At 43.5% G+C, this 24,839-nt stretch overlaps 1 protein-coding gene across 8 annotated transcripts in view; it reads left to right on the top strand.

Annotated features, from left to right (window-relative positions):
- Positions 1-22,584, top strand: part of LOC140384498 (paired box protein Pax-6) — a 33,559-nt gene extending 10,975 nt beyond the window's left edge. For 5 of the 8 annotated variants that reach the window (XM_072466253.1, XM_072466254.1, XM_072466251.1 and 2 more), the window contains 12 exons: positions 1,399-1,462; positions 1,748-1,802; positions 4,619-4,749; positions 5,180-5,221; positions 5,347-5,562; positions 6,320-6,485; positions 14,494-14,652; positions 14,814-14,896; positions 17,910-18,060; positions 19,924-20,039; positions 20,139-20,289; positions 21,078-22,584. In XM_072466253.1, coding sequence (XP_072322354.1) covers positions 1,793-1,802; positions 4,619-4,749; positions 5,180-5,221; positions 5,347-5,562; positions 6,320-6,485; positions 14,494-14,652; positions 14,814-14,896; positions 17,910-18,060; positions 19,924-20,039; positions 20,139-20,289; positions 21,078-21,163 — 1,311 coding nt within the window. In that variant the 5' untranslated portion in view covers positions 1,399-1,462; positions 1,748-1,792 and the 3' untranslated portion in view covers positions 21,164-22,584. Of the gene's footprint in view, positions 1-1,044; positions 1,064-1,398; positions 1,463-1,747; positions 1,803-4,618; positions 4,750-5,179; positions 5,222-5,346; positions 5,563-6,319; positions 6,486-14,493; positions 14,653-14,813; positions 14,897-17,909; positions 18,061-19,923; positions 20,040-20,138; positions 20,290-21,077 lie in introns of those variants that run through there. The other 3 variants (XM_072466255.1, XM_072466256.1, XM_072466257.1) reach the window with 3 other exon arrangements.
- The last annotated feature ends 2,255 nt before the right edge of the window (positions 22,585-24,839 follow it).

Raw genomic sequence — 24,839 nt, 5'->3', positions numbered from 1 at the left:
GGTGGGGGAGAGGTTGGGGACAATATGCGTTATAGTTTTGGTGGTAGAAGGAAGCAGAATGAAGTATTTCGAGAAGGAGGTAAAAAGAAAATGAAAGCTGGTCCATTTCGTTATTGTACCCCCTTTTTTTTCCAGAAACCCCCATGAATAGACCCTTTATTGTAATTGTCTCTTGGCAATTGAGCGTCCCGCAGAGCTGTTGTGTCTTTTTACAACCCTTAACAACCCAATACCAGCAACATAATTACCTCCAGATACTCATCATAGAAATTACTTGTTTTATTTCGCTGGTGGGGAGGAGGAGGGGGGGGGGGGATAGCAAAACAAAACCCCCAAAAAATTTCTACACGTATTCGATGATGCAGGAAGTGTCGTTCCCCCCTATCTTGAGTGAGTGCGAGTTGAAGAGTGCGCTACGTTTAGCTGGACGCTGTGTTGCTGGTTGGGGAGCCTAGGAGGGCGGGGGAGGGGAGGGGGGATGCTGCCCTCTGGGTTTGGGCTGTAAGTAGAATAGAAAGCATTGTTCACTTTCTGTAGCCTTTGTCGATCAGTGCTGACCCCCTCACGCTACTACTTTTTAAAGCACTGAGGCGAGGTAGACAGCGTGTGTCAGAATACCTAAGTGTAAAAGAGGATCTAAAGACCAGGAAGAAAGTTAATCAAGAGTAACTAAGTTCAAAAGTGCGTTTATGGAGTACAGTGCGAGAAGGAGTGCTGTTGCAGAAAACTTAGTCTGCGGATGGGCACCCAACCCCACTCCCCCCCCCCCCCCCCCCACTCCGGCAGACCCACTGTGCTATTGAGCTACCCCAAGTAAACAATGCAGCATAACATATACAGTATACTGTACGGCGCAACATCGAATGTTTGCAATAAGGCGCGCCCCCTAAACCAGACACCAAAGTGCCGCGTTTAAACATATTTATAAAGTATGGAAAAAAATGGAGACAATTTTCCGCGCATGCTCCTGGCGTTATAAGACAGTAACATTGGACACATTAGGAATCCGGAATGATGAGACCAGTGTGCATGTTACAATGCAAGAAGGAAGAACCCGGTGCAAGTAGGCAAAACACTCCTGGACGGGCATCTGTCAAAGTCCCTGAATCAAGCCGGTGTTTTCACCGTGAGCGACGTGAGATACGGGGGGGGGGGGGGGGGGGGCATGTTGCCCAAGATGGGTGCACCAGCTTAAAAGGAGCCCTCCCCGTCGTAATACTTGGGCAGCCTTTCGGCGACCCGTCAGCCCAAACACCTTTAAACGGTCAGGTGGTTACCGAACCCATCCAATACTAATTCTGGTTTAAAGAGGGACTTTCAAGAAACTACACCAATAATATACTTACTTAAAACGCCCGTCAGGTTGCCATAATAAACTTTTTTTTTCTTTTTCCATAGAGGGAAGACTTTAACTATTATCAAACAGATGCCCGTGGGCACAGACTGTCAACACAGGGTTCAGGCAAGTTTCAAATATTATTGCATCTGGGCAGCAGTTACATATCGAACATTCAAAACAGCGCATTAGTTCCAAACATTTAAAAAAAGCCATGGTTTTGTATTTAAGGTTTATATCATTTGGCTGCCCGCGGCTCCTGCGTAACGTAAATGTTTTTGTTTATTCATCCGTTCTTTAAAATTGTTCCCTTTGAAGAATATTTTAGAGTCAGATTTCTCAGAGATTGTAGATGTTTCCTTGACTGCCTGTGACTTTACCCTGATTAACGCAGAGTTTTATTACTATCAGAATACAATAAACAAGCCACGTGGGACTCTGGTGTAACAATTCAACATGCAAAACAGTAAGTGATGCTTCGTGTACTTCTATGAATCACCAAATTAATGCCAAATATTCACATGTGTGAGGAATAGGTCGCCCCCCCCCGCCCCACCCCCCAGGCCAGCACTTCAAGCGTTAAGGCCGAATAATGCAGGTTCCATAATTAATAATAAAATACACGTCTGCTTCAGCCGAGCAGCCAGACATTCACTGGCACTTTTCAGCGTTAGTATGTAACATTAGCATTGCTGGGGTGTAACCGTCGTGAGTGTCAGACATGGACCGTGTAACGAAGGGTTACCAGCTATTTATTGCCAATAAATGTGGTGCTAAACGCCAAGTGAAATGACCACCTGAATTTACCAGTTGCTTAAATTAACCAGAAGATGCGGTCACCTCGAAGGACCTATTCTGGAAGAACCACTTCATTTCTGCATGCCCTCTGTCCCCGAACCGCACTGCAAACTCGAATGTGGTTCTTGAAAAACGCGCGCTGACTGCTCATTTCCACAATTGCTTTCTATCTGATTGTTAATCGCAGACATTTGATCCAAATTTCATACTCCCAAAGTTAATAAAAATTGATTGGCTGTATTTTTTTGGAACATGCATTTAGTTGCTAAAATAAATTAAAACCTCCCAAAATAGCATTACTGAGAGCGAATTTGTCAATAAAAGTTCGGATGATTGTGCTCAATCTAATGGTTGTGTGTGTATGTGCGTGCATGTGTGTATTTATGTGTGCTTGTGTATGTGTGTGCGCATGTGTGTATGCGTATGTATGTATGCGTGTGTGCCTATGTTTGTCTGTGTGCGTCTGTGTATGTATGTGTATTTGTGTAAATGTGTGTATGTATGTGTGTGTGCCTATGTGATGTGCACGTGTGTGTGACTGAGTAAAGCTGTTGTACGAATTGCTGAGGAGATATCATTCGGGTGAAGCCTTTAGTTTGTTTAAAGGTCGCGGCGGGCTCTGCGCGCTTTGTGCTAATAACTCCTGGGTGTATATGCTGCATAACATCCAAATTGTCACCATATGTTTTTGTATTAGATGACTCGCAATAGAATCCAGAGCGCATAATCATTGCCACTGGGCGATTCCCCCACGCCTCAGTAGAGAGGCTAGTGCAGTCTGTACCTTTCTGAGGGGGGGGGGGGGGGTGTTGCTTGTACATGTCCTTCTCTTAAAAAATATGAAACCCGGAAACTTACACGTGGAAGTGTGGGGGAGGGGCGGGTTGAGGTGCGGCAAAGGCCGGAGTATTTGTTCGACTGTGTAAGATATACTGTTCAATGTACACCCTGTCTTTTGATAGGGAACTCGATACTCCCACACAGAACTGGGCGTCAGTTCTCCAGGTATCTGGACTGACGGTTTTGTTTTAAGAGGTTCACACCTATCGCTGTTTTTTGAGAATGTCAATCTTGTTTCAGAATTGTTGTCCTGTTTGGGGTGTATGGAATGTGAATCATGCTTTTCTTTAAAAATTAGGGGGGAAATCATTACTGCAACTATCGTATTTCAAATTTGTGAGAAACTAGCACCGAAGTGTCCTTTTGACTTTAATAGAGGGGAAAATGGATTATTTGTCATTAGTTTGATTTCTTCTAAAGAAATACCCAGGTGTAAGAGTGGCATAAAGGGGGAGCCCTGTACTCGTGATTCTAATCAACAAATGGGGCTTTAAAGCGGACAGAGATAATGGACTATAAGTATGTACTGCATGTGCTTTTTCAAATGTTGCATGGCCTCGCATTTAATTTTTTAAAAGAAAAAATATTAAATGGTTGGCTTTTCTGCATCTTTAAACAGTGTTGATTTAAGTAGGGCGCGCGTCCCCGGTATCGTGATCGCGCCTAGCCCCCAGGCAACCTTAAAATGAAGCCGTCCTTTAAGGGTAATGAGTGAACTGCAAGACACTATGAATGATATACAAATGCGGACAGAAAGGGACGTTTTATCATGCTACTATTTGTCGTGACGATCCGATTTTCAAAGTAGCACAGTGTCATAAAGTGACATGTCTGCCACAAGTGTTTGGGGCTGATCTTTTCAATTATCCTTCCGTGCACTATCCAGGGAGACTTCCGCTTATTTCTAGAAATTAAGCTCAAAGTTGACGAGCAGCTCGCTTGATTTTCGAGACAAATGTCAGCAAAGCTCATCATTTTCCCTCCTATATTCGGAGCTTATTTATGGCTAAGTGGCTGGGCTTTTCGGAGCCAATTTAGCAGGCGCTCCCAGGGAGAGGAGAACAGGTTCTCCATAAGCCGGGAGCTTCCTCCAGGGACACGGTTAACAGCCTGAGTTTCAGGTTCGGAATCTCCATAAGCTTACAATTACTGACCTTTTCCTGTCTTTAACAGGCAGAGAGAATGACTTGTTTTCTGGTGTGGCGGACAGCTGTTGTAATTTCGCCAAGATAACGTGTTATTTGTAATATTGGATTCAGTTGAGCTCGCATTGTCAGTTTAAGAGGAATGGTTTAGTTGCTCGATTGGGGAGCCCCCTCCTTCGGTTTGGCGAAGCAACAAAAAAAAAAGCAATGTTGTTCTTTCTGTTGGCTGTTGCCACGCAAGGGTCTGGCTCGAGTGGTTTATTGCCCTTATTTCGGGGTTTGGCGATTTGTGAGCGCTCCCGACGCTCTCTCTACTCGTAAGGTATTCCGGTTCGATTGGTGTTTCGAGCGAGAGAGCGCGTTTATGGGTCAGGTCTTGTTTTTGCAATTGGGATCGCCGGCGGGATTAACGACTGGCATTGTGAGCAGCGGGGCTTCAGTGAGCGCACCCTCTCCCCGTCTCGGCCGCTGAACATGTTCGCTCTTACTTTACCCCTAGGTCACAGTGGAGTGAATCAGCTCGGCGGTGTGTTTGTTAATGGTCGACCATTGCCCGATTCTACCAGACAAAAAATAGTGGAACTTGCTCACAGTGGAGCCAGACCCTGCGATATTTCCAGGATCCTCCAGGTAACAACTATCTCAGTTAATAAGTCTATCTTTATATTTCATTGCAAATGGACCACAGAACAAAAAGAACCATGCATGCAAGATGTCAAACTGTTACCGTTGCATATGCAATCAGCTTATTGAATCATTTTCTAGAAGGGGTTTTCTACAATCCAAAAATGCTTCCTGAAAATTGCATTCGTACCTTCAAAGTAATTTCTTTCACAATTGGCAAAAAAAGCAAGAAATTATCTTGAAATGATTGAGAAATGGTAAGATTTCCCCCTGCCATTTAAGGGTTTATTTTTGTATTGTAGACCCAATGTTGATGCAAAAAAAAATTAAGTTTGAAACTTTTTTAAAAAAAAATAACTTTGGCACGCGCCAGAAATTCTCGATGCAATATTGGTACGTTTCCCATTGCCATTTAAGGTATATTTTTGTATTGTAGACCCATGCTGATGCAAAGGTCCAAGTAGTGGATAATCGAAAAGTAAGCTCAACATTGTTTAACTATATTTATATACCTATATAAATATATATTATCAAACAAAAAAAGAGCCATTTTATTTATAAGACTTTCTTTTGTTGATAGATCTGCTTTTTTTTAAATTCCAGGTATCCAACGGTTGTGTCAGTAAAATCCTGGGCAGGTATTATGAAACTGGATCCATCAGACCGCGAGCAATCGGAGGCAGTAAACCGAGAGTAGCGACTCCTGAAGTTGTGTCGAAGATCGCTCAATATAAACGCGAGTGTCCGTCGATTTTCGCCTGGGAGATCCGAGACAGGTTGCTCTCTGAGGGGGTCTGTACTAACGACAATATACCAAGTGTGAGTAAAACATTTAATTCACATTTAACGGAGGGAAGGCTTTATTTATTGGCACTGAGCAACATTGACTCAAGCATTTTTTTTCAACCCCCCCCCCCCCCCCAAAAAAAACAATGTGTGATTACATTATCAAGAGGACTGCAACCATGGAGACAAACGCGATACTCCTCAGGCATCGATTAAATGAACGTTTCTGCGGAATTTTAACTCTTCGATTCTGGCCATTAAAGATGGAATTTAAATGAATGCTCGATAGCTATTTTAAAAATGCAATGCTAGGAAGCGGAATTATTTAAATCCAGCGAAAATGCAAAGACTTTGTGATCGGGATCACAGTGATTATTTTCAACATTACTCTTGAGTTTGGCGATGCAGACCCACGAACTCAATTCGTGTAGACCCATTCCCAAGGCTGTGCCAATTTAAATATGTATATGTTAATTAAACATGATTATTGACATTTGTGATCAATTTTATTTTGTTCTGCTTACTGATATGAACGCAGATGAACCCTTTCTGTGTCAAATTGTTACGCATGTGTATATAGAGACTGAATTATCATACGAAATGCATTTCATTGATTCAATTAATATCGATTAGAACCATTAGATGATTATAACTCTTGTATATGTAGTCAGATTTTATTTCAATTAGACAACTGCATGGACTAATCGCACATATTTGTGAATTTCAACGTTGAAATTGTTCACTTTAAGAGCGGAAAGATATTTAAGAAGACTCGCTGATTGGCTTTCAGGTGTCATCGATTAACCGAGTCCTTCGCAACCTGGCTAGCGAAAAGCAACAGATGGGAGCAGATGGGATGTATGATAAACTAAGGATGCTGAACGGTCAGACAGGTGCATGGGGTACCCGGCCAGGCTGGTATCCGGGCAGTTCGGTGCCAGGGCAACCCAACCAAGGTAAGGGATACTGCGTGGCTACACTTCCAAGGGCCGGCCGTCAATCTATAGCTTTCCTGGATGTGCAGTTAGATGGGCAGACCGCGATGCTCAGATATGCGGGTGGTTTGGTATAGGTGTTCAGCAAGCTGCCCACACTGGGTTCAGGTGAACACCTCAGTAAATAAAAGGGAGAAAGACCAACCAAGTTGATCCAATACGCTTCTCGACATAATGGTCGGTTGTATCTTTGGTATGAGTTGGTCATCTGCTCTGCCTGGCAAACGTCAGTGGCATTCGGACTCCTCTGCTACCATAGCCTCTCTTTCCTTTGGTTTAGGAGACCAGTGGATTGCATTCGACCATTGCGTAATTCTGTTCATCATGACATCTAAAAAGCAGTGAGCAATTGTAATCACTGTGAGATGAGAACCATGAGGAAATCAAGCAGTAGAGATGCAATTAAATAAAGCTTTTCCTAAGCGAGAAACCAATGGCGCTGTGCATGGGACGCATGAAGGAATGCACTCTGTCCATGCCAAGGTTTAATTAGTGTCCGCCTTCCAGCGCCTATAGCGGGAAAATTACCTACGTGCCCGCTCTAAGCGGTAGGAATGGTAAGGCTGTAAAAGCCAACAAGACCTTACACTTCGAGAAACTCGCCCCTCAGGTGCTCGGCAGATTAACAGCCGATTCCTTTCCGGCAAATTGTTACAACCATCTCACTGATACTGCCGCGTCGCATCCTTCCAGTCCAGACAAAAACTCTGGCTGTTCATGTGCGGGATTACAACATTCCTCCGGGTGTGAGGCCAGAGTTAGAACTTCCTTACCACTCAATTGCTCCCGCTGCCCTGACTGTTAACTGTAGCGATATCATCCATTGCACATACCTCCAAGTTAATAATCATTATTCTGAAAACTAACATGAAAGGTCTAGTTAATTACAAGGGCATATTCCTCTTTTAATATATCAATGGGGAGAGAAAAAACATCACCTGCAATTAAAATCAGGCTGGAACTGTGAGGCAGCGCTGAGCGTTAGTCAGAAAATCTGGAATGATTGCTGTAAAGAGCGCGGCCTTCATCCAACAGCAGAATAGTGAATGTTAAGCGCATAAACTGACCAGCGAAACACCCAGTCGGGAAACCCAGAGAGGCATGTAGAAAGATATTTTTTCTTGAAAAGTACATTCTGATCATTGGTCACTGGCGTTTACCTTGAACAATTTGGCCGAAGGTAGAGGAGGTCGCAAGCATGGCTAGCGAAGGCAAGAAAAAGGGGGCTTGGTGCAAAGTAATCTAATTAAGAAGGGTTTCTGTTAACTACACAACCACTATGTCGACATCACAAGAGCCATACAACTTAGAACAAATAACGCCCGGATCAGTCACTTTGGAAAGAAGCGTATATTCCTATCTAGGTTTTTTTGTAAGTGATTAGGATAGGATAGATTTTTTTAACCCATATTCCGATATTACAAGAATACAAATGGACATGATCCTGAGACCTTACATTATTATATATAACCTCCTTCACTTTAAGTCAATCGAGGAGCTGACGTCGTTCATGTTTAAGGTTAGCTCATGTTTATTATCGCGATAGCAGCGAGATAATTTGCAGTGTAATTGGATGTGATGTTACTGGCTGGGATGGGGTGGGTGTGGGTGGTGGGGAGACCGACAAGTGAATCATTTTCTGTATCCTGTGTGTCATTAGTGAGCCTGTCCGTGACAGTCATCCGCCTGGGGAGGAGGTGTCCCGTCCACAACCTGCTTTTTGTTCCCAGAATCAGCAACAGTGTGCGGAATATATTGTACAAAGGATGTTTCAGCCACACGCAAGAATTTGTTATGGGAACAATTCTGTCGCTATGTAATTGCTCATTAGAGAGCGTTTTGTTTCTCATTAAGCAACATGAATAAGCGTCTAGTTCTAGGAGACAGCTGTAGAAATGTTACACATGAGACCCCTGGACACCATATCGCACCACTTGCCAATTAGACATGTCAGCTTTCTGAGAAGCAAACAATATAAGAAGGGCACAAGAAAGATACACAGCAGCGCATTGCTTTCTGTAAGATATCCCCAGCTTGTTATAGCACTCTTAATGAAGCCATCGACACAACTAACAACCAGTGTATTGGAAAACAAGGGCGCTTTAAAAGTCCAAACTTCTAAACAACTTTAACTCTCCACTCGTCACAGTGAGAGCACAAACAAACCTGGGAATGTAACCATTGCTGGGACACAGGGTAGCAGTGTGACAGTGTAACAGTACACTCATATCTTTCTGGGTGCCTTGGATAGTTTTGAACGTGTAAGGGCTACAGAGAGGCACCGATATTAACTCAATAGCTGAAACTTATATCCAATACATTTTTAGTTCAAAAACGTGTGTTTCTTTTAACCTTCTGAATGCATTATACTTGCTGTACAACTGCCTAAATTAAATGTGGGAATACAGGAGTTACTGCTCTGATGTAATTTGAATACATTGCTGGATAAGGCGATTGAAAATGATGTTTAAAGTTTCCACAATGTCTTGATGCGAGAGACGAGCCAGATTGCATTTCTCCTATAGGTTACTATTTAAATAGTGGACAAAATCGTTTGGATGTCTCATTTCGTTCCACGCTGTGTTTTTGAGCCGGGTTTGGGTCTGTTTCGTTTGGTTCTGAACTCGAAGTGACGGTTAAGGCTGCCTATATATTTTAGGTGAATAGTGTAGATTGGGATCCCTAGGGATATCTAGGGAAATCCAAACTTGTTTACTGCAATTATACGGTAATGATGTTGGTGGAGGTGGGATTTTCTTGACAGTCGCATTGAGTGGTTAGGAGTGTGTAGGCCGCGGGCGCAATCATGTCGAGCTTTGACTGCTCTACATTCGGACCCTTGATTGTTGTTTCATAAATGCACAGCCTCTGACAGACCTTAATGAGCCACTGCCAATTCGGGCCACACAACACACTGTATACTGCTTGAGTTCAAACTAAAAATCAGAAGAACAAATAGTCTCAGACACGATGCAGTTAGAGCCACAGAATCAGACAGCATAGAAGGACGCCATTCAGCCCATCCTGCCTAGCCCTGTGCTCTTCGGGCGAGAAATCCGATTGATCCCATCCTCCCACTCTTTCTCCATAGCCCCGTAAATATTTCCTTTTGAATTGAGTTTCTTGGTAGCCCTATTTTAACCCCAGCTCTTATGCAATATTCTATTACACCCAGCACCCGTCCAAATAGATTATGCGGTCATCACGTCGCTGTCCGTGGGAGCTTGCTGTGCACAAATTGGATGCCACGTGTCCAACATTGTAACAGTGACGGCACTTCAAAAGTGCCTTCATTGGCTCTAAAAAGCTTTGGGACATCCCGTGGCCGCCAAAGGCCCTGTGTTAGTGTGAGTCTTTCTTTTACTGGACTCGCCAAATGTAGCCGTTTACTTTGCTTGAAGCTGGGGAATAGAATTCCCTGTGTTGTATTTGGACAGTTTCCCGCAGAAAGAACAACAGTCCTGAAGTCATTTCTAAATCGGAACATTTCGGTGGCAGGGTAGACAATCTAAAATCGCACTTTTAAAATCTCAATCTTAATCTCGGTATCAATTTTGACCATTGATTTTCCTGATGGGTTTGTGTAACAGATAGCAAACGCGCAATCGCACCTTCTTCAAGGAGTCTATTAAATGGGTTCAGAAAGCTGAGGACGCGGGTTGGAATCTGGCCCACCACCTGAATCACAAGGACACTGAAATACTCGAAATATACAAACTTGCAAATACTTTATTCACCAACGAGAAATAGAAATTAACATCGTTCGATCCCCCATAATATAGTTACTGCATTATATATGTTCCACACTGCCCCTCTGACCAGCCTGCATTTCCAAGTTACCCGAACGCGGTTAACACTTGGGTGGAAATAACATTTGTAATGTCTGAATAACTGAGACTTTGCCAATCAACAATAAAGAGCCCGTTAAACCCTGATAGAAAATAAAACGTATTCAAATGATTATTTTTCGCTGCATATCTCCGCAAATAAGACGGCAACGAACTTTTAAAAGAAGCCTTAATGAGTTCGAGGGCGTTCTTTAAAACTCTAATGAGCTAAATCAATCGCGCCAGTGTGTGACTGGAAACAGGACAAAGTCTGATTTAATTCTAGATCTCTTTTAAAACATACGGAATAACTCGAGGAGGCAATAATTGCTTCCAAATCGAAGTGCGAACGAATGCTATCTAACTGGTCTTTAGCCTTTGTGTCTTTTGGCCAATAAAGTAGCACAGAGCAGATATGTCCCCCAAATGATTCGCGGGAATCCTTTCCCAATATCTACACAGCTTCTTAATTCTTCCCAACTCCCTCACTCCACTACCCCCAACCGCGTGCCGGGATGTTTGAACAGATTTTTAAAAGTCCATTACTCGATGCACAAGTCAGTGTTAGGTCTCATAGGGAGAATATGGTTTCAAGCTGATTCATGTCAGGCAGCTGTAGAAAAAAAATAATACCAGTATCAAGCCTGACAATGGTCTAAGAGAGACATCTCTATCGGCACTACCCTTCAATCAAGGGGAATGGGGCATTCTCCAGCGAATTAGGGTTTTAAGGATCGCGGTGACAGGTTTTTTCTCTCTATATCTTTTTTCTCTCCACCCTCTTATATGGCTAAAGCCTTCTATAGGATTTAGACACTTTCCCTTTCATAAGGTTTATGGTGTAGGGGCAGAGCTCTCCTTGTCTGAGCCGGAGCGCTGCAAAGACCGCACTTCGTTTGCTATCTCCTTGCTTGTTTTCCGCGTGAATGATTAAGGCACTAAGAAACTAAGGAATGATTTTATTTCCCAGCGCCTTATTGTAGAAAACAAATCCTAACCCCAGCGTCAGTTGGTCTGGCTGTGGGATAATAGGACACACATTTATCCTTCTCTTTACGGATTAGAAGTAACAGCACCAGGGATCGGGGTATTCAATTGCTTCTTTAGGAGATTTCAAACCGCCCTCCCCTAAAATAGACATAAAAGAAAGATAACTTAATTGTCTGTCGTTTGGTTTGTGTGTGTGTGTGTTTCAAATTCCTGTACACTCTCTATCAAAGACAACCCAGGAATGATAGGTTTCTAGTTGAAGCGATTGCCAATATTGTTCGGGTTTCGTTCGCTGGTGTTCAAATCTAATCTAAAACAAGACCTGTTGTTTCAGACCTGCACTATACATTTACTTACGGCGTTGTTCAATATCAGAGGCAAGATTCGTTACCGTGTTAAATTTGGACTGAAAGGTTATTTCGTTTAAGGGCAGTTTGGTTCTGTTTGAGTTTTGGACCTCACTTCCCCATTGCACTTCGTCAGTGTTGGTTTATACCGAACGGAACGGATAGCGTTAGAAATTAGATGAAAGAAGGGATTGGCAAGGTTTAGACACCGCATGGTTTAAGGACAGCCAACGCCCCGCCGCGAACGAGTCACAGGGAATCGGCCATGTGGGGCAAGTGGTTAGGAATTCGTTGGAAGAACAGAGCCGTGTCTGACTCTCTCGTTTTCTTGGAGTCAAATCAACGGGCAAAGGGAATAATTGGCTATAAAACTCATTTAAGCCGGTCTTGAGTGGGGTGCGGCCTCCAGATTCCCCACCAAACGGCTCCATGGACTTGGGAGGGCAAATAAATGATGGAAACAGTGCTAACTGCAGATATTAATTGGCGCCGTCAATAGATGAGCTCTTTAACTCGATGCAGTCAAAGTGGTCTTAATAATATTGCAATGGGAACCCCGTGCCATCAACATTGCGTGTGAAGGTTTTATTTTCTAATCTTAGCTGAGTGAGATTTTCTCCTTTTTTTTCGTTGTATAAGCAGGTCAGTGCATACAGTCCCATTCACGCTGCCCCCGCCAAATGATTTGGCCCATTCTCCTCCTATAGAATGTTTAAGCCTAAATGGCGTTGAACAGTCCAGCTCACAGGACAGTGATTAATGATAGCGTCGTACAAAGGTTAACATACTTCACTGAGAAGTCTGTTGACTGTGGTTGTTGTGTGACAGTGTGGAGGGAGCACTGCCTGCCTCGAGAGAATCCCTTTGTCGCCTTGCCGCGATAGCCAGCGATTGTATTCTCAAAATTCTGCCCACGAAAATTTGCCAACCTTCTGGTCTGAGCCTTTTAATAGTTTCCGTCCTCTGCTGGTATTGTACGCCTGAAAGGCTATTCAAGTGTTGGCGGCCACTGCAATAGACATGAAAAAAACGCCCATATGGTGATTAGAAAGATGGACAAAAATCTCTATTTTAAGGGAAATTCCTTAATCTTCAGAGTGGTACAATCCAGCTGGCAAACAGATTTCTATCAAACCCCAACCAACCACGTTTTGAATACACAAACTAGATAGTTTTGAACAATTTAGAATATTCGGGGGGGGGGGGCTAAACCAATGCACGGAGGGACTCCTAATACAATCATTCTCATTAGGTTTCAACCCGAATCGCGCGCTTGAAAAAAAATTCGACTATCCACGAATCATGTGCAAATTGTTATCTCGGAAACCTTGCAAAAATGTCACCGAGCAGTAATACTGAGGGATGTTTACAGGGTCGTGCTCGCATTGTTGCGAGAGTTTAATAATGCTGAGTGTGTGCTGACAGTTATGTCTTCTGCAGACTTGTTTAGCTGTTTGGCCAATCCACGTCGCTTCGCCCTGTTAGTCGCAAGTCCTGAATCTGGAGAATCGGCTCTGCCTCAGCTCACCAAAGTGTTAAGGCATCAGCTCTGAATTTATTACAGCACTCGTCACAAATTCTGTTCTTTTTTTAAGTACTTATGTATCACAAGTAGTGAACAGTGGTTTTCTTCTAAATATAAGAAAATTATATGCTGTTATTACTGATGATATAATTGCAGCCGTGCTTAGCAACTAGAGGCCAAGATTATGAGCTTTCATTGTAACATTCTGGTTCAGGCAACGAATGGAGAAATTCTGGAGTTGGAACTTCTGGAATGTACAATCTGTAAAGTTAGCAAGTCACTTGGCTGCCAAACTTTGGTTAAGAACAGCAGAGCAATTCCTAGGAATATCTAGGAGTGAAGAGGAAATTCTAGGCTCCCGCTTCGACCATAGGGGTCACTTACTTTCAAGCCGTTACTTGCATAGTATCTGAACAGGGAAATTGTCAGGTTCCTTAGACTGGTGATTACAACCCCCCCCCCCCCCCCCCCCCACCCAACCCATTGAGATCTAAGGACTTCAGCACTAACGCTTACTGCAATGCAGGCGAGCTTCCTCCCCACATCAACGACGATGCTGTGCCAAATTTAGCAAGTTGTCAGAAGGTCCAACATGGCCTGGCTATTGTTGCAGCCTTGCACTGGACGTGCAGTGCCGCTGCACCCGGTGCCAAACAAAACGATGTGAACCGACCTGCTTCAAGTGGTTTCACACTGTCTCCAGTGACACCGCCGGTCTGTGCGTTGGTGCAAGGTACAAGGTGCCCAAGACAAATGGCGCACCCCTCATGGACGCTCGAAGTTTCATTTTCCCTGTTCTAACCTTTCAACTCCAGGTCACTTTCGCTCAGGCATATTCGCCAGCCGATTGGTTGGTTAATTGAATATGGCATGTACAGCACGGAAATAGGCCATTCGGTCCAAATGGACTATGCTCGCAGAGAGGAAAGCATGTGTTGGGGGATTATTATAACCAAATGCAATTAAAAGTTACAACAAAATAATTTAATGGGGATGAACTATTTCAAGAAATCCAAACATTTTGATCTCTTTGAACATTTAAACGTGGTTCCAATGAAGTACAGGAGACGATATTGAACTATTAAATAACATTTTGCACAGACTACTCAGTGATATTTTGATATACCTCACTTAAGAAACTCAAACACACTTATGAAATAATGATCTACTCGTGCCCCGGGTCATTATTGAGACGGATATTCCCACTGACCCCACGTTCTCGTTCCTATAAGAAGCCGAGCGCCTTGTTTTTAATGTGCTGTTCCTCCGCTATTCTCCAGATGGATGTCAGCAACAGGAAGGAGGCGCTGAAAATACAAACTCCATCAACTCAAACAGCGACGATTCAGACGAAGCACAAATGAGACTCCAGCTCAAAAGGAAACTGCAGAGAAACAGGACCTCTTTCACCCAGGAGCAGATCGAGGCCCTGGAGAAAGGTGAGGGCAACATGGCGAGGGAGCGAGATTGAATGAGTGGGAAGGCACCAGGGGCCGAGAATGGATGCACCAGCCTGAGATAGAGTGAGTGAGAGAAATGGCGTGAGAGAAATGCGTCCTTATTTTGTTACTCCCGCCAACAAAGGACTTCTTTCTTCCAGAATTCGAAAGGACTCACTACCCCGACGTGTTTGCCAGAGAACGATTAGCGGCCAAAATAGATCTCCCGGAAGCTAGGATACAGGTAAACCATCTTTCTGAATGTAACTCTGACAGCATTGTTAAAAAATACACGCTTGTAGCTCTTTGCAATGTTTCCGACACAGTGAGGTGGATAAATGCAAAGGTTTATCTGCTAATTTCTTCACGCCATGACTTCAATAACTTTTGAACTGCATGTCAATTTGTATCGGTGACTTGCACAAAGGGAGCGAATTTCTCTTTACCTGAGCCAGAATATAAAATGCAAAGGCTGGTTTAGCACAGGGCTAAATCGCTGGCTTTAAAAGCAGACCAAGGCAGGCCACAGCACGGTTCAATTCCCGTACCAGCCTCCCCGAACAGGCGCCGGAATGTGGCGACTATGTGCTTTTCACAGTGACTTCATTTGAAGCCTACTTGTGACAATAAGCGATTTTCATTTCATTTCACTGCTCAAGGCTGGACTGCATATTAAATATATTGCACAGGCAGAAATCCAACCTGTGATTTGTTAACATAGAAACATCCTGCTATTTTCCTTAGATCCTTTTCCAAGCATTTATTCACCACTTTTCAAATCTTGTTTTGGTGCACAGGGGAGTTGGATAGCCCTCTTGCCTCTACAGAAGCTTGCATTTCTGTAGATCACACCTTCAATGATCGCGCCAATTTCGCGCCAATTTTAGTACTTTTGAAGTCAGTCATTGTTGTAATGTGGGAAACACAGCAGCCAATTTGCACATAACAAGTTCGATCAGACAGCAGCGAGATAATGACCAAATCATCTGTGTTTCTCTTGTCGAGTGAGAGGTAAATATTGGCCAGTGCACCGGGGATAACTTCACTGATCTTCTTTGAAATAGTGTCATGGAATGTTTTACGTCCACCTTGGAAAGGAGATGAGCCTCTTCAACATTTCACCCAAAAGCCTCCTCAATTGACCACACAAGTATTGAGAGCTAGGTTTCTGTGCTCAAATCTCTGGAACGGTACTTAGAATCTCTACAGTACAGCAGGAGGCCATTCAGTCCATTGAGTCTGCACCACCCTCTGAAAGAGCACCCTACCTAGGCCCACTCCCCCACCCTATCCCTATAAACCCTAACACCACCGAACCTGCACATCTTTGGGCTATGGGAGGAAACCGGAGCACCTGGAGGGAACCCACTTGAATCTATAACCTCAAGCGTCTCAAATGCCACAGATAACAGAGTTGAGTCACTCAGAGACTATGGATTTGAATCCTCCACAAGTTACCTGAGCCCAAACATTAGGCCCACACTTCAGTGCAGCACCTGGTGCAGTGTCTGCCATCCCATTATTTTTTGGATGGAATAATAAATCAATGATGACCTCAATGGTGGATATTAATGATTATAAGATACTATTTCAAAGATAAGTAGCGGTGTTTGGCCTGGTGTCCTGATCAATAATTACCCTCAAACAACATCACAAAAATGGTCTTGTAATGATCATATTGCTGTTTGTGGGACATTGTGTGTAAATTGGTGTTTACTATGTTACAATTTAGTAGGGCAGATGGTAATGTAATGGGAATGTCACTGGGCTAGTAATTGGGCTCAGGCTAATACTCGAGAGACATGGGTTCACATCCCACCAAGACAGTGCGGAATTTCAAGTCAATTAATAAATCTGGAATATAAAACTAGTCTCAATAATGACCATGAAACTGTCTGTTGTTGGGACAATACAATCTCTATAGTGCAGAAGGAAGCCGTTCGGCCCATCAACTCTCTGAAAGAGCACCTAACTAGGCCCGAACACCGTAACGCCACCTAACCTGTACATCTCTGGACACTAAAGGGCAATTTATCACAGCCAATCCACCTAACCTGTACATCCCTGGACACATCCCGGTTTCCTTCTGCACTGTAGAGATTTATCACAGCCATTCCATCTAACCTGCACATCTTTGCACCGTGGGAGGAAACCGGAGCACCTGGAGGAAACCCACGCAGATACGGGGCAAAAGTGCAAACACTACACAGACAGTCACCCAAGGCTGGAATTGAACCTGGGTCCCTGGAGCTGTGAGGCAACAGTGCATTGTGCCATTGTGCCGCCATGTTGTTTATGAAACTATCATTGATTGTTGCAAAAAAAAATCTGGTTCACGAATTCCTCTTTTGGGAAGGAAATCTGTTGCCCTTACCTGGCCTGGCCTACATTTGACTCCAGGCCCACAGCAATGCCAATTCACCTTTAGCTGCCTTTTGAAATGGTCCAGCAAGTCAGTCAGTTCAAGGGAATTAGGGGTGGGCAACAAATGCAGCAACACCCAAGACTGGTGAAAGAATAAAGAAACAATACCAAAGTTACATTGGTTTTAGCAGCTGAGGTTCAGTTGGTACCACTCTGACCAGAGTCAAGTTGTTCCAGGCCCGCTCCAGGATTTGAGCACAACTGTCCAGTGCAGTGCCGCACTGTCGAAGGTGCTGTCTTGGATGAGACCTTAAACACAAACGCCTGCCCTTTCAGGAAAATGCGCTATTTCAAAACGAGCAGGGGCAGCTTTCCAGAATGTTCTGGACAATATTTATACCCAAGCCAACAGCGCAAAAACCGAGTATCTGGTCATCATCACCTTGATGTGTGGGGTTTCCTATATTACAACAGTGCCTACAACACACAAAGAGATAGAGGTAGGATTCCTACAGTACAGAGGGAGGCCTTTCAGCCCATCGAGTCTGCACGGACCCTCCGAAAGAGCACCTTTCCTCGGCCCAATCCCCTGTCCTATCCCTGTAACCCCAACTAACCTGCCCAGCTCTGGACGGCGGAAGGAAGCCCACACAGACAAGGAGAGACAGTGCAAACTCCACACAGCCACCCAAGGCTGGAATCCAACCCAGCTCCCTGGCGCTGTGGGGCAGCGGTGCTAACCACTGTGCCGCCGTGCACTTTATTGGCTACAAAGGCCTAGGGGCGCCATGAGGTGGTGAAAGGTGCTATAAGAAGCAAATCTCTTCTTTCCTTGAGTTTGACACGAACTCACCTCTCTCTCTCTCTCTCCCATTCCACTTTTCCTTTCGCAGGTTTGGTTTTCCAACAGAAGAGCGAAGTGGAGACGAGAGGAAAAGCTGAGGAATCAAAGACGACAAGCCAGTAACACCCCGAGCCATATCCCCATCAGCAGCAGCTTCAGCACCAGTGTTTATCAACCAATCCCACAGCCCACTACTCCCGGTGAGGGCAATGTTATGTCTGTGGGTTATTCCAGAAATATGGTGAAAAGTGCCCCGTGCGGGGCAGCGTGAGGGTTTACTGAAACCAGCACATGATCAATCGCTGAATCATACACAACCCCCCCCCCCCCCCCCACAGAAAGAATGATGCAAAGTCATTAAAAGAGAGAATGAGTTAAGAAAACAAGAAACTTCAACACCACTGGCATTTCCCCCAGATACATTGTCGCTACTGTTTTATTAACTGGCAAATCAACGCACGTTTCATACGAAGGTTGAATGTCCGTCATTAATATAATGACAAGTACACATTTGTAATCCACTGAATATGCAGACTTGGTAATGATGATTTCCAGAGAACCTGGAAGTGCAGTGATTACAATAAGAGAGCATGTTAAAATGTTATCTGCTTTTGCGGCCCATTTGTCCCCAGACCCCCGAGGGCATCATAAGAATAGAAATATGTTCCACGCGGAATTGAAGGTCTTAATTGGGTCAGAGCTAATAGGATACATTCCTTTGCAGCAGGAATTTCCCCAGTGCGTTTTAACAGTGATTTAAAATAAGGACTATTTCATAAAAGAGGTAGTTCCTTTTCATTCTTTAAAAACATCAAGGTAATTGGCGTCAGTTGCGTTTTGGTGACAATTTGACCGTGCATCAGGTCTTGTAATGAGGACAGGGCGGATTATTAATACATATTGAATCATGTGAGCCCCTTGCAACTGTTTGCTGTTGATTATGTGAAAAATGTTGCTTAAATCCACCGTGTCAGTGTCAATGCGTCAGAGAATTCACCCCCCCCCCCCCCCCCCGCCTACACACACACACACACACAACGTAGTTTAATAGCTAAATCAACTTGGTATTATCACACTGAATTGCACGGGTCAAATAAGGACCTCGTTGCATTATGTTGAACCGGGTAATGCCCAATCCGGCTGGTCAGGAGGTGGCAAGCATCGGTCAAGTTTCCTCCAACCGCACCACTGTCCAGCTGCAGCGGTTGGCAGTGCATGTGGGTGGAGATCAGGCGAGATTGGGATGACCAAGCTGTGACAGGCCCCACGTTAAAGGGCGGCCACGTGGGCACGTACTGAAGGAAGGGAAACGGTGGGTTCAAATCTCACCATGTAGGTGATGGAAGCAGTTGGTACGGTAGACTGAGAGAAACTGGATGTTGAGAACAAGCCTTAACGTGGCAGCAAGGGTATTGCAGGGAGCTTTGACAAAGCGTCAGCCAGACTGGAAACCTTAGCTCCCCTTTCTCTCCACAGATGCTATCAGATCTGCTGAGATTGTCCAGTATGTTCTGTTTTTGTGTGAAGGTATCAGGGGGTGGTTTAACACAAAGAAGATCTGGAACTCACCCCCCAACCCCCAAGCCGGTCTGTGTGTGTGAGGGGGGGGGGGGGGGGTTAAACGTGTTAAAATGAAATTGATAAATGGTTACAGCCTCCCCGAACAGGCGCCGGAATGTGGCGACTAGGGGCTTTTCAGAGTAACTTCAGTGAAGCCTACTTGTGACAATACGTGACTTTCATTTCATTTCATTTTCATCTTTGCTAAGTAAGTGGAACAAAGAGGTCATTAACAGGCCAGTCACGATTGAACTGAATGGAAGAACAAGCTCGAGGGGCTGAATGGCGTTTCTGCGATTGGCTATATTGAACAGCGGAGCTGTACAGACCCTATAACGGACAACTGATAGGCCGGCCTGGCGGGAATAACCAAGCCACCTGTCCTCTTTTGGATTACACTTGATTAAATGTGTGAAATTACATTGAATTCGGGCACTGGTTTGTCAGTGACACACTGTCCCAAATCATTGCCTCTAACATAGTTTCCTTTCCTCTATTTTCAGTTTCCTCTTTTGCCACTGGTGCAATGCTGGGTCGGGCAGACACATCCCTTACAAACACTTACAGCGCACTGCCACCGATGCCCAGTTTCAGCATGGCAAACAACCTGTCTATGCAAGTAAGTATGGAGCAGAGCAAACACAATCAACAGCCATTAAATGCTTTCTCTCCGGCATGCACAAACGGATCTTGTGTTTTCCATTTGTTTTTCGATAAGTCACCGGTGTCCAGCCAAACGCCGTCTTACTCCTGTATGCTGCCTAACAGCCCGTCAGTTAATGGACGCAGTTATGACACGTACACGCCGCCTCATATGCAGCCACATATGAACCCCCAGTCCATGGGCACCTCGGGGGCCACATCCACAGGTAAGACCATTGAGAAAACCCACTGAAAATACTGTAGCCCCTTATGTACCAGCGCCAACCACATTTGAGTGGACCACTAGTGTAAACCAATATCTTGCTCACCCCAGTTCTAACCGAGCCAATCTCTGTTAAGAAGATTATTCGTATTAATCACTTATTTTACTCTTTTAAAAGCGGGTAATGCCTTTTCCGGGGAGGGACTTATCCCTAAATGAACATTTTTTTTGAAAAACACAGTCATTAATATTTAATTATCAATACGTTTGTGAACGTATTAAGCGACTGTTTGAAATTTGGAGATTGCAAATTATTTCGTTTTATGAGCAAACTGTGACAATCCAATCATCAGTTGTCAAAATGCTCTTGATCCCCACTCCAGGTGAAAGTGAACGATTCGTTCCTGAGTCAAAAATAAACTGCAATCGGCCGAGTCAATTATGAGTCTGCTGCTTAAAATAGCAACAGAATTTTAACACAAGGGTGGCAAACATTATTCAAGATCCCAAAGCCTCTGAGGACCAGAACGCTCAAGTCATACAATAAACAAGTTTTCTTTTTGGAATTGTTCGGGGAATTACCACTCACCGGCAATAAATAAATACTTCTGTTTTTCTTCTGGTTTTGTTTTGTAGGATTTCATATTTATCTCGTTCAACAACATCATTGTTATTGATGTAAAATTAGATTTAAAAAAAAAACACAATCATCGCGTGCAAAATAAAAAGCAGTAGATACAGAAAATTTGTGTGTGTGCGTGTTTTGATGGTGGGTTTGCTTTGATTTCCCAGGACTTATTTCGCCTGGAGTGTCTGTACCTGTTCAAGTGCCAGGAAGCGAACCGGACATGTCTCAGTACTGGCCCAGATTGCAGTAAAACAAAGGGAGAGCGGATAGAGACTTTGGAGAGTCGGTTGCCCAGCAGTATTTGTTTCTGAGAGGAGACTCTGAAGGTATCTTTGTTCTGGGACTGCGCCGTTTACGCTCACTCTGAGAAGACACACGTGGACTTGTGTGGCGCCCGGCGTATGAAGTCAACTGAACAAAAACGTTCTTTTCCCCTCCCCCACTGAAATCCTTCACTCGGTGTATTCTTTGTAAATGGGCATTTTCTATATGTTTAAAACAAGAACAACTAGACTCGATGGATATTTGACACACGTTGGTCATGGGATATGACACAAGACGTCATGGTCAACAGAGCAGCCACCAGTTAAGGCCAATATCGAGCGCTACATTTCTAGATTCATGGACTTTGATGTTACCGACTCGTACCATTACATGACACGAAATTTTATTTTGGGAGTGGGAGGGGTGGGGGAGGGGTGGGCTGGGGGAAGGGAAGCCAACTTTAGTTGTGTATAAGCGAGCTGTGTCTGTTTGGGTTCGCCCAAAGTCGTTGACAGATAAGTTTATGTACAAAGATAACAGGACTTCAAGGAAGTGGACAATTTGGTAGATAAAGGTAGATTGTGTCATCGATATAATCCAATTTGTTATGTCCGAAATGTAAGTATTTGTCTTCCCTAGAAATCTCCCAGAATGATTTCTATAATAAAGTTAATTTCATTTATATTCACCCCGAATACGCTAGAGATGATTTATATCCACCCAATGCATCATTATAGCCAACAACGTTCTATTTTTCTTTGTTAACTCCGTGCAAGCTAATTGTTCTGATATCTGTATATAGGTAGCTGTCACGTTCAAACTTTTCTTTCTCGTGAAAGTAAAACGATGTTTCATACAAAATTAAACTGGTTATCAAGATTTTTAAAACATTAAGTGTTTCAGTTATGTTCGATTGCATATCAAAGCTTCAGTCAAGATATACCAAAGCATACTTTCAGTTACTACCTGCCTGTTTTTAAACACAATATCGTGTTGATTTCTTTTTGTCAATAAATTCAGAAGGAGTTAGTCTTTGGATTTATGGTGAACCAATCGCTTACTTTAAAAAAAAAGAATAAAAACTACCTTTACCTGTTTAATTTTTAAGTGGAAAAGTAAAATAAACGCTATGTTAATGGACGTATCATAGAGTTCCTAAAATGATCTTACATGTCAACATTAGAATTTAAATCATTCTTGGATGGATGGGTGAGTTGATAAATGTAACTGGTGATATTCACGTTATAGATGCAGTAAGCATTTTTTTTAAGTTCTGGCTTAAACACTGTAATTTTTGTTGTTTACACAGAATACAGCTACTAGCAGAAACAAAAAAAACTTGTAAAAATGTACATATTTTGTACAAGTATTAAAATGTCGATGAAGGGTGACACCCCTAAATTATCATTTACGAATAATGTCGTTCTTTACGCATTAGCTAAAATCATCCATTCTTCCAGTTTGAGGTCAAGTCTTTTGCCATTGCTTCAAGACCCCACATAACTTTGGATAGAAACAGCCACGTTATTTAAAGGAAGGTAAATAGGAAATAAAAGGTTTCCCCTTCGCATTCTTTATTTACCTGTAAATGATGCACCATAACTCTAAAGAAGAGATCAGGGAAACATCAATGGTCACGTTTGCGATAAAGTAAACCCAAGTATTATATCCAACATTTTAATGATATCTGATACCCTCTTCTGCCAAAAGGGCCTTGGACCTAAGCCAGCTGAAATCTTCACAACCAAAATCAATAGATTTTTGTCAGGTAAGGGCACTAAGGGTTATTAAACGAAGACTTTATTAATATACAGGTAAGCCATGATCTAATTGAATGGAAGAACAGGTCGAGGGGCTGAATGGTTTAGTCCTGTTCCAGAACAGGAAGGCATCAATGGAAATTGGTGTTGTGTAAATTTAAATTAATTATCAGGGAAAACTTCGCTTAGAATAATTGGTACGTGTTGATCGTAATATACTCAGCAAAATCATGGATGCAAAATTGCTGGGGTTATTATTATTACTGGATCCAGTAATGCACATTAAATGGTGTAGGAATATAATTTTTGAGTAGAATTGATTCAATACTTGATAATCATTCCTTTAATTTCATTCTAAGTGGAGTTCAATATTCTCCACTATGTAGTTTATTTTGAAGAATGTGTTTCAATTTTTGAAAATCACAAGTATCATTTTGTACACCCTCAAGAGTATTGACAGTCAGAGAGATCTTGGTGTACAGGTCCACAGGTCACTGAAAGGGGCAACACAGGTGGAGAAGGTAGTCAAGAAGGCATATGGCATGCTTGCCTTCATTGGCCGGGGCATTGAGTATAAAAATTGGCAAGTCATGTTGCATCTGTATAGAACCTTAGTTAGGCCACACTTGGAGTGTAGTGTTCAATTCTGGTCGCCACACTACCAGAAGGAAGTAGAGGCTTTAGAGAGGGTGCAGACGAAATTAACCAGGGTGTTGCCTGGCATGGAGGGCATTAGCTATGAGGAGAGGTTAAATAAACTTGGTTTGTTCTCACTGGAATGAAGGAGGTTGAGGGGCGACCTGATAGAGGTCTACAAAATTATGAGGGGCACAGACAGAGTGGATAGTCAGTCTTTTCCCCAGGGTAGAGGGGTCAATTACTAGGGGGCATAGGTTTAAGGTGCGAGGGGCAAGGTTTAGAGTAGCTGTACAAGGCAAGTTTTTTTACACAGAGGGTAGTGGGTGCCTGGAACTCTCTGCCAGAGGAGGTGGTGGAAGCAGGGACGATAGTGACATTTAAGGGGCATCTTGGCAAATACATGAATAGGATGGGAATAGAGGGATATGGACCCCGGAAGTGTAGAAGATTTTAGTTTAGACGGGCAGCATGGTCGGCGCAGGCTTGGAGGGCCGAGGGGCCTGTTCCTGTGCTGAACTGTTCTTTGTTCTTTTATTACAAGTTGAGGTACAATTCGATCGCTGTGCTTTTACGCATGCAAAATAGTTTGGAAGTTGTGTGTGGAGGAGCCAGTATAGTTCAGGAGTCTGGTTGTGTTACTATTCTGAGGTGTGCTGAAACCAAGTGATATAAATGCCCATCCAAGAGAGCACCTTGCGCCGGTTTGAGGGTGCACCGGGCGCAGTATAACGCCAATCAGTGCAAATGATGTTCCAAAAGTGCTCAAGGTTGGACACCCTGAGCACTTTGTCTACATTTTGCAAAACAGTCTATTTAATGTTAGGACGAATCGGATGTTCCCCTCCCCACTTAGCTTGCTTCGCCAAGGCCTCTCCAGACATTCTGTACTTTAGCTCCAAATTCGTAAAGTCCAACCAAGGCATATTTCATTTCATTTACTCAGTTTCTATTTTATAATGGAGCTCGTATTAATTGGATCAAATCACACAGAAGAAAAACAATCCTGAAGTATTCACAAATCTAACATGTCCTGTCTTACTGGCTGTGGTAGGTTTGAACAAGTCTCGATATTTAACTAAAAAAAAACAAATAGTGCGGAAAATGGAAACCTGAAATTTAAAAAAAAAACAGATGTTGAAAGCACTCAGCTGGCCAGACAGTGTGTGTGGAGGAACAGAGTTAACCTTACAGAAAGATCAGCCACAGGACCATTAACTTGTTTCTCTTGCAACAGATGCTGTCCAAACTGACCGTCTCCAGCAT

The sequence above is a fragment of the Scyliorhinus torazame genome, chromosome 10, assembly GCF_047496885.1.
Source record: "Scyliorhinus torazame isolate Kashiwa2021f chromosome 10, sScyTor2.1, whole genome shotgun sequence".
NCBI lineage: Eukaryota > Metazoa > Chordata > Chondrichthyes > Carcharhiniformes > Scyliorhinidae > Scyliorhinus > Scyliorhinus torazame.
This window is presented reverse-complemented; position numbering and strand designations above follow the sequence as displayed.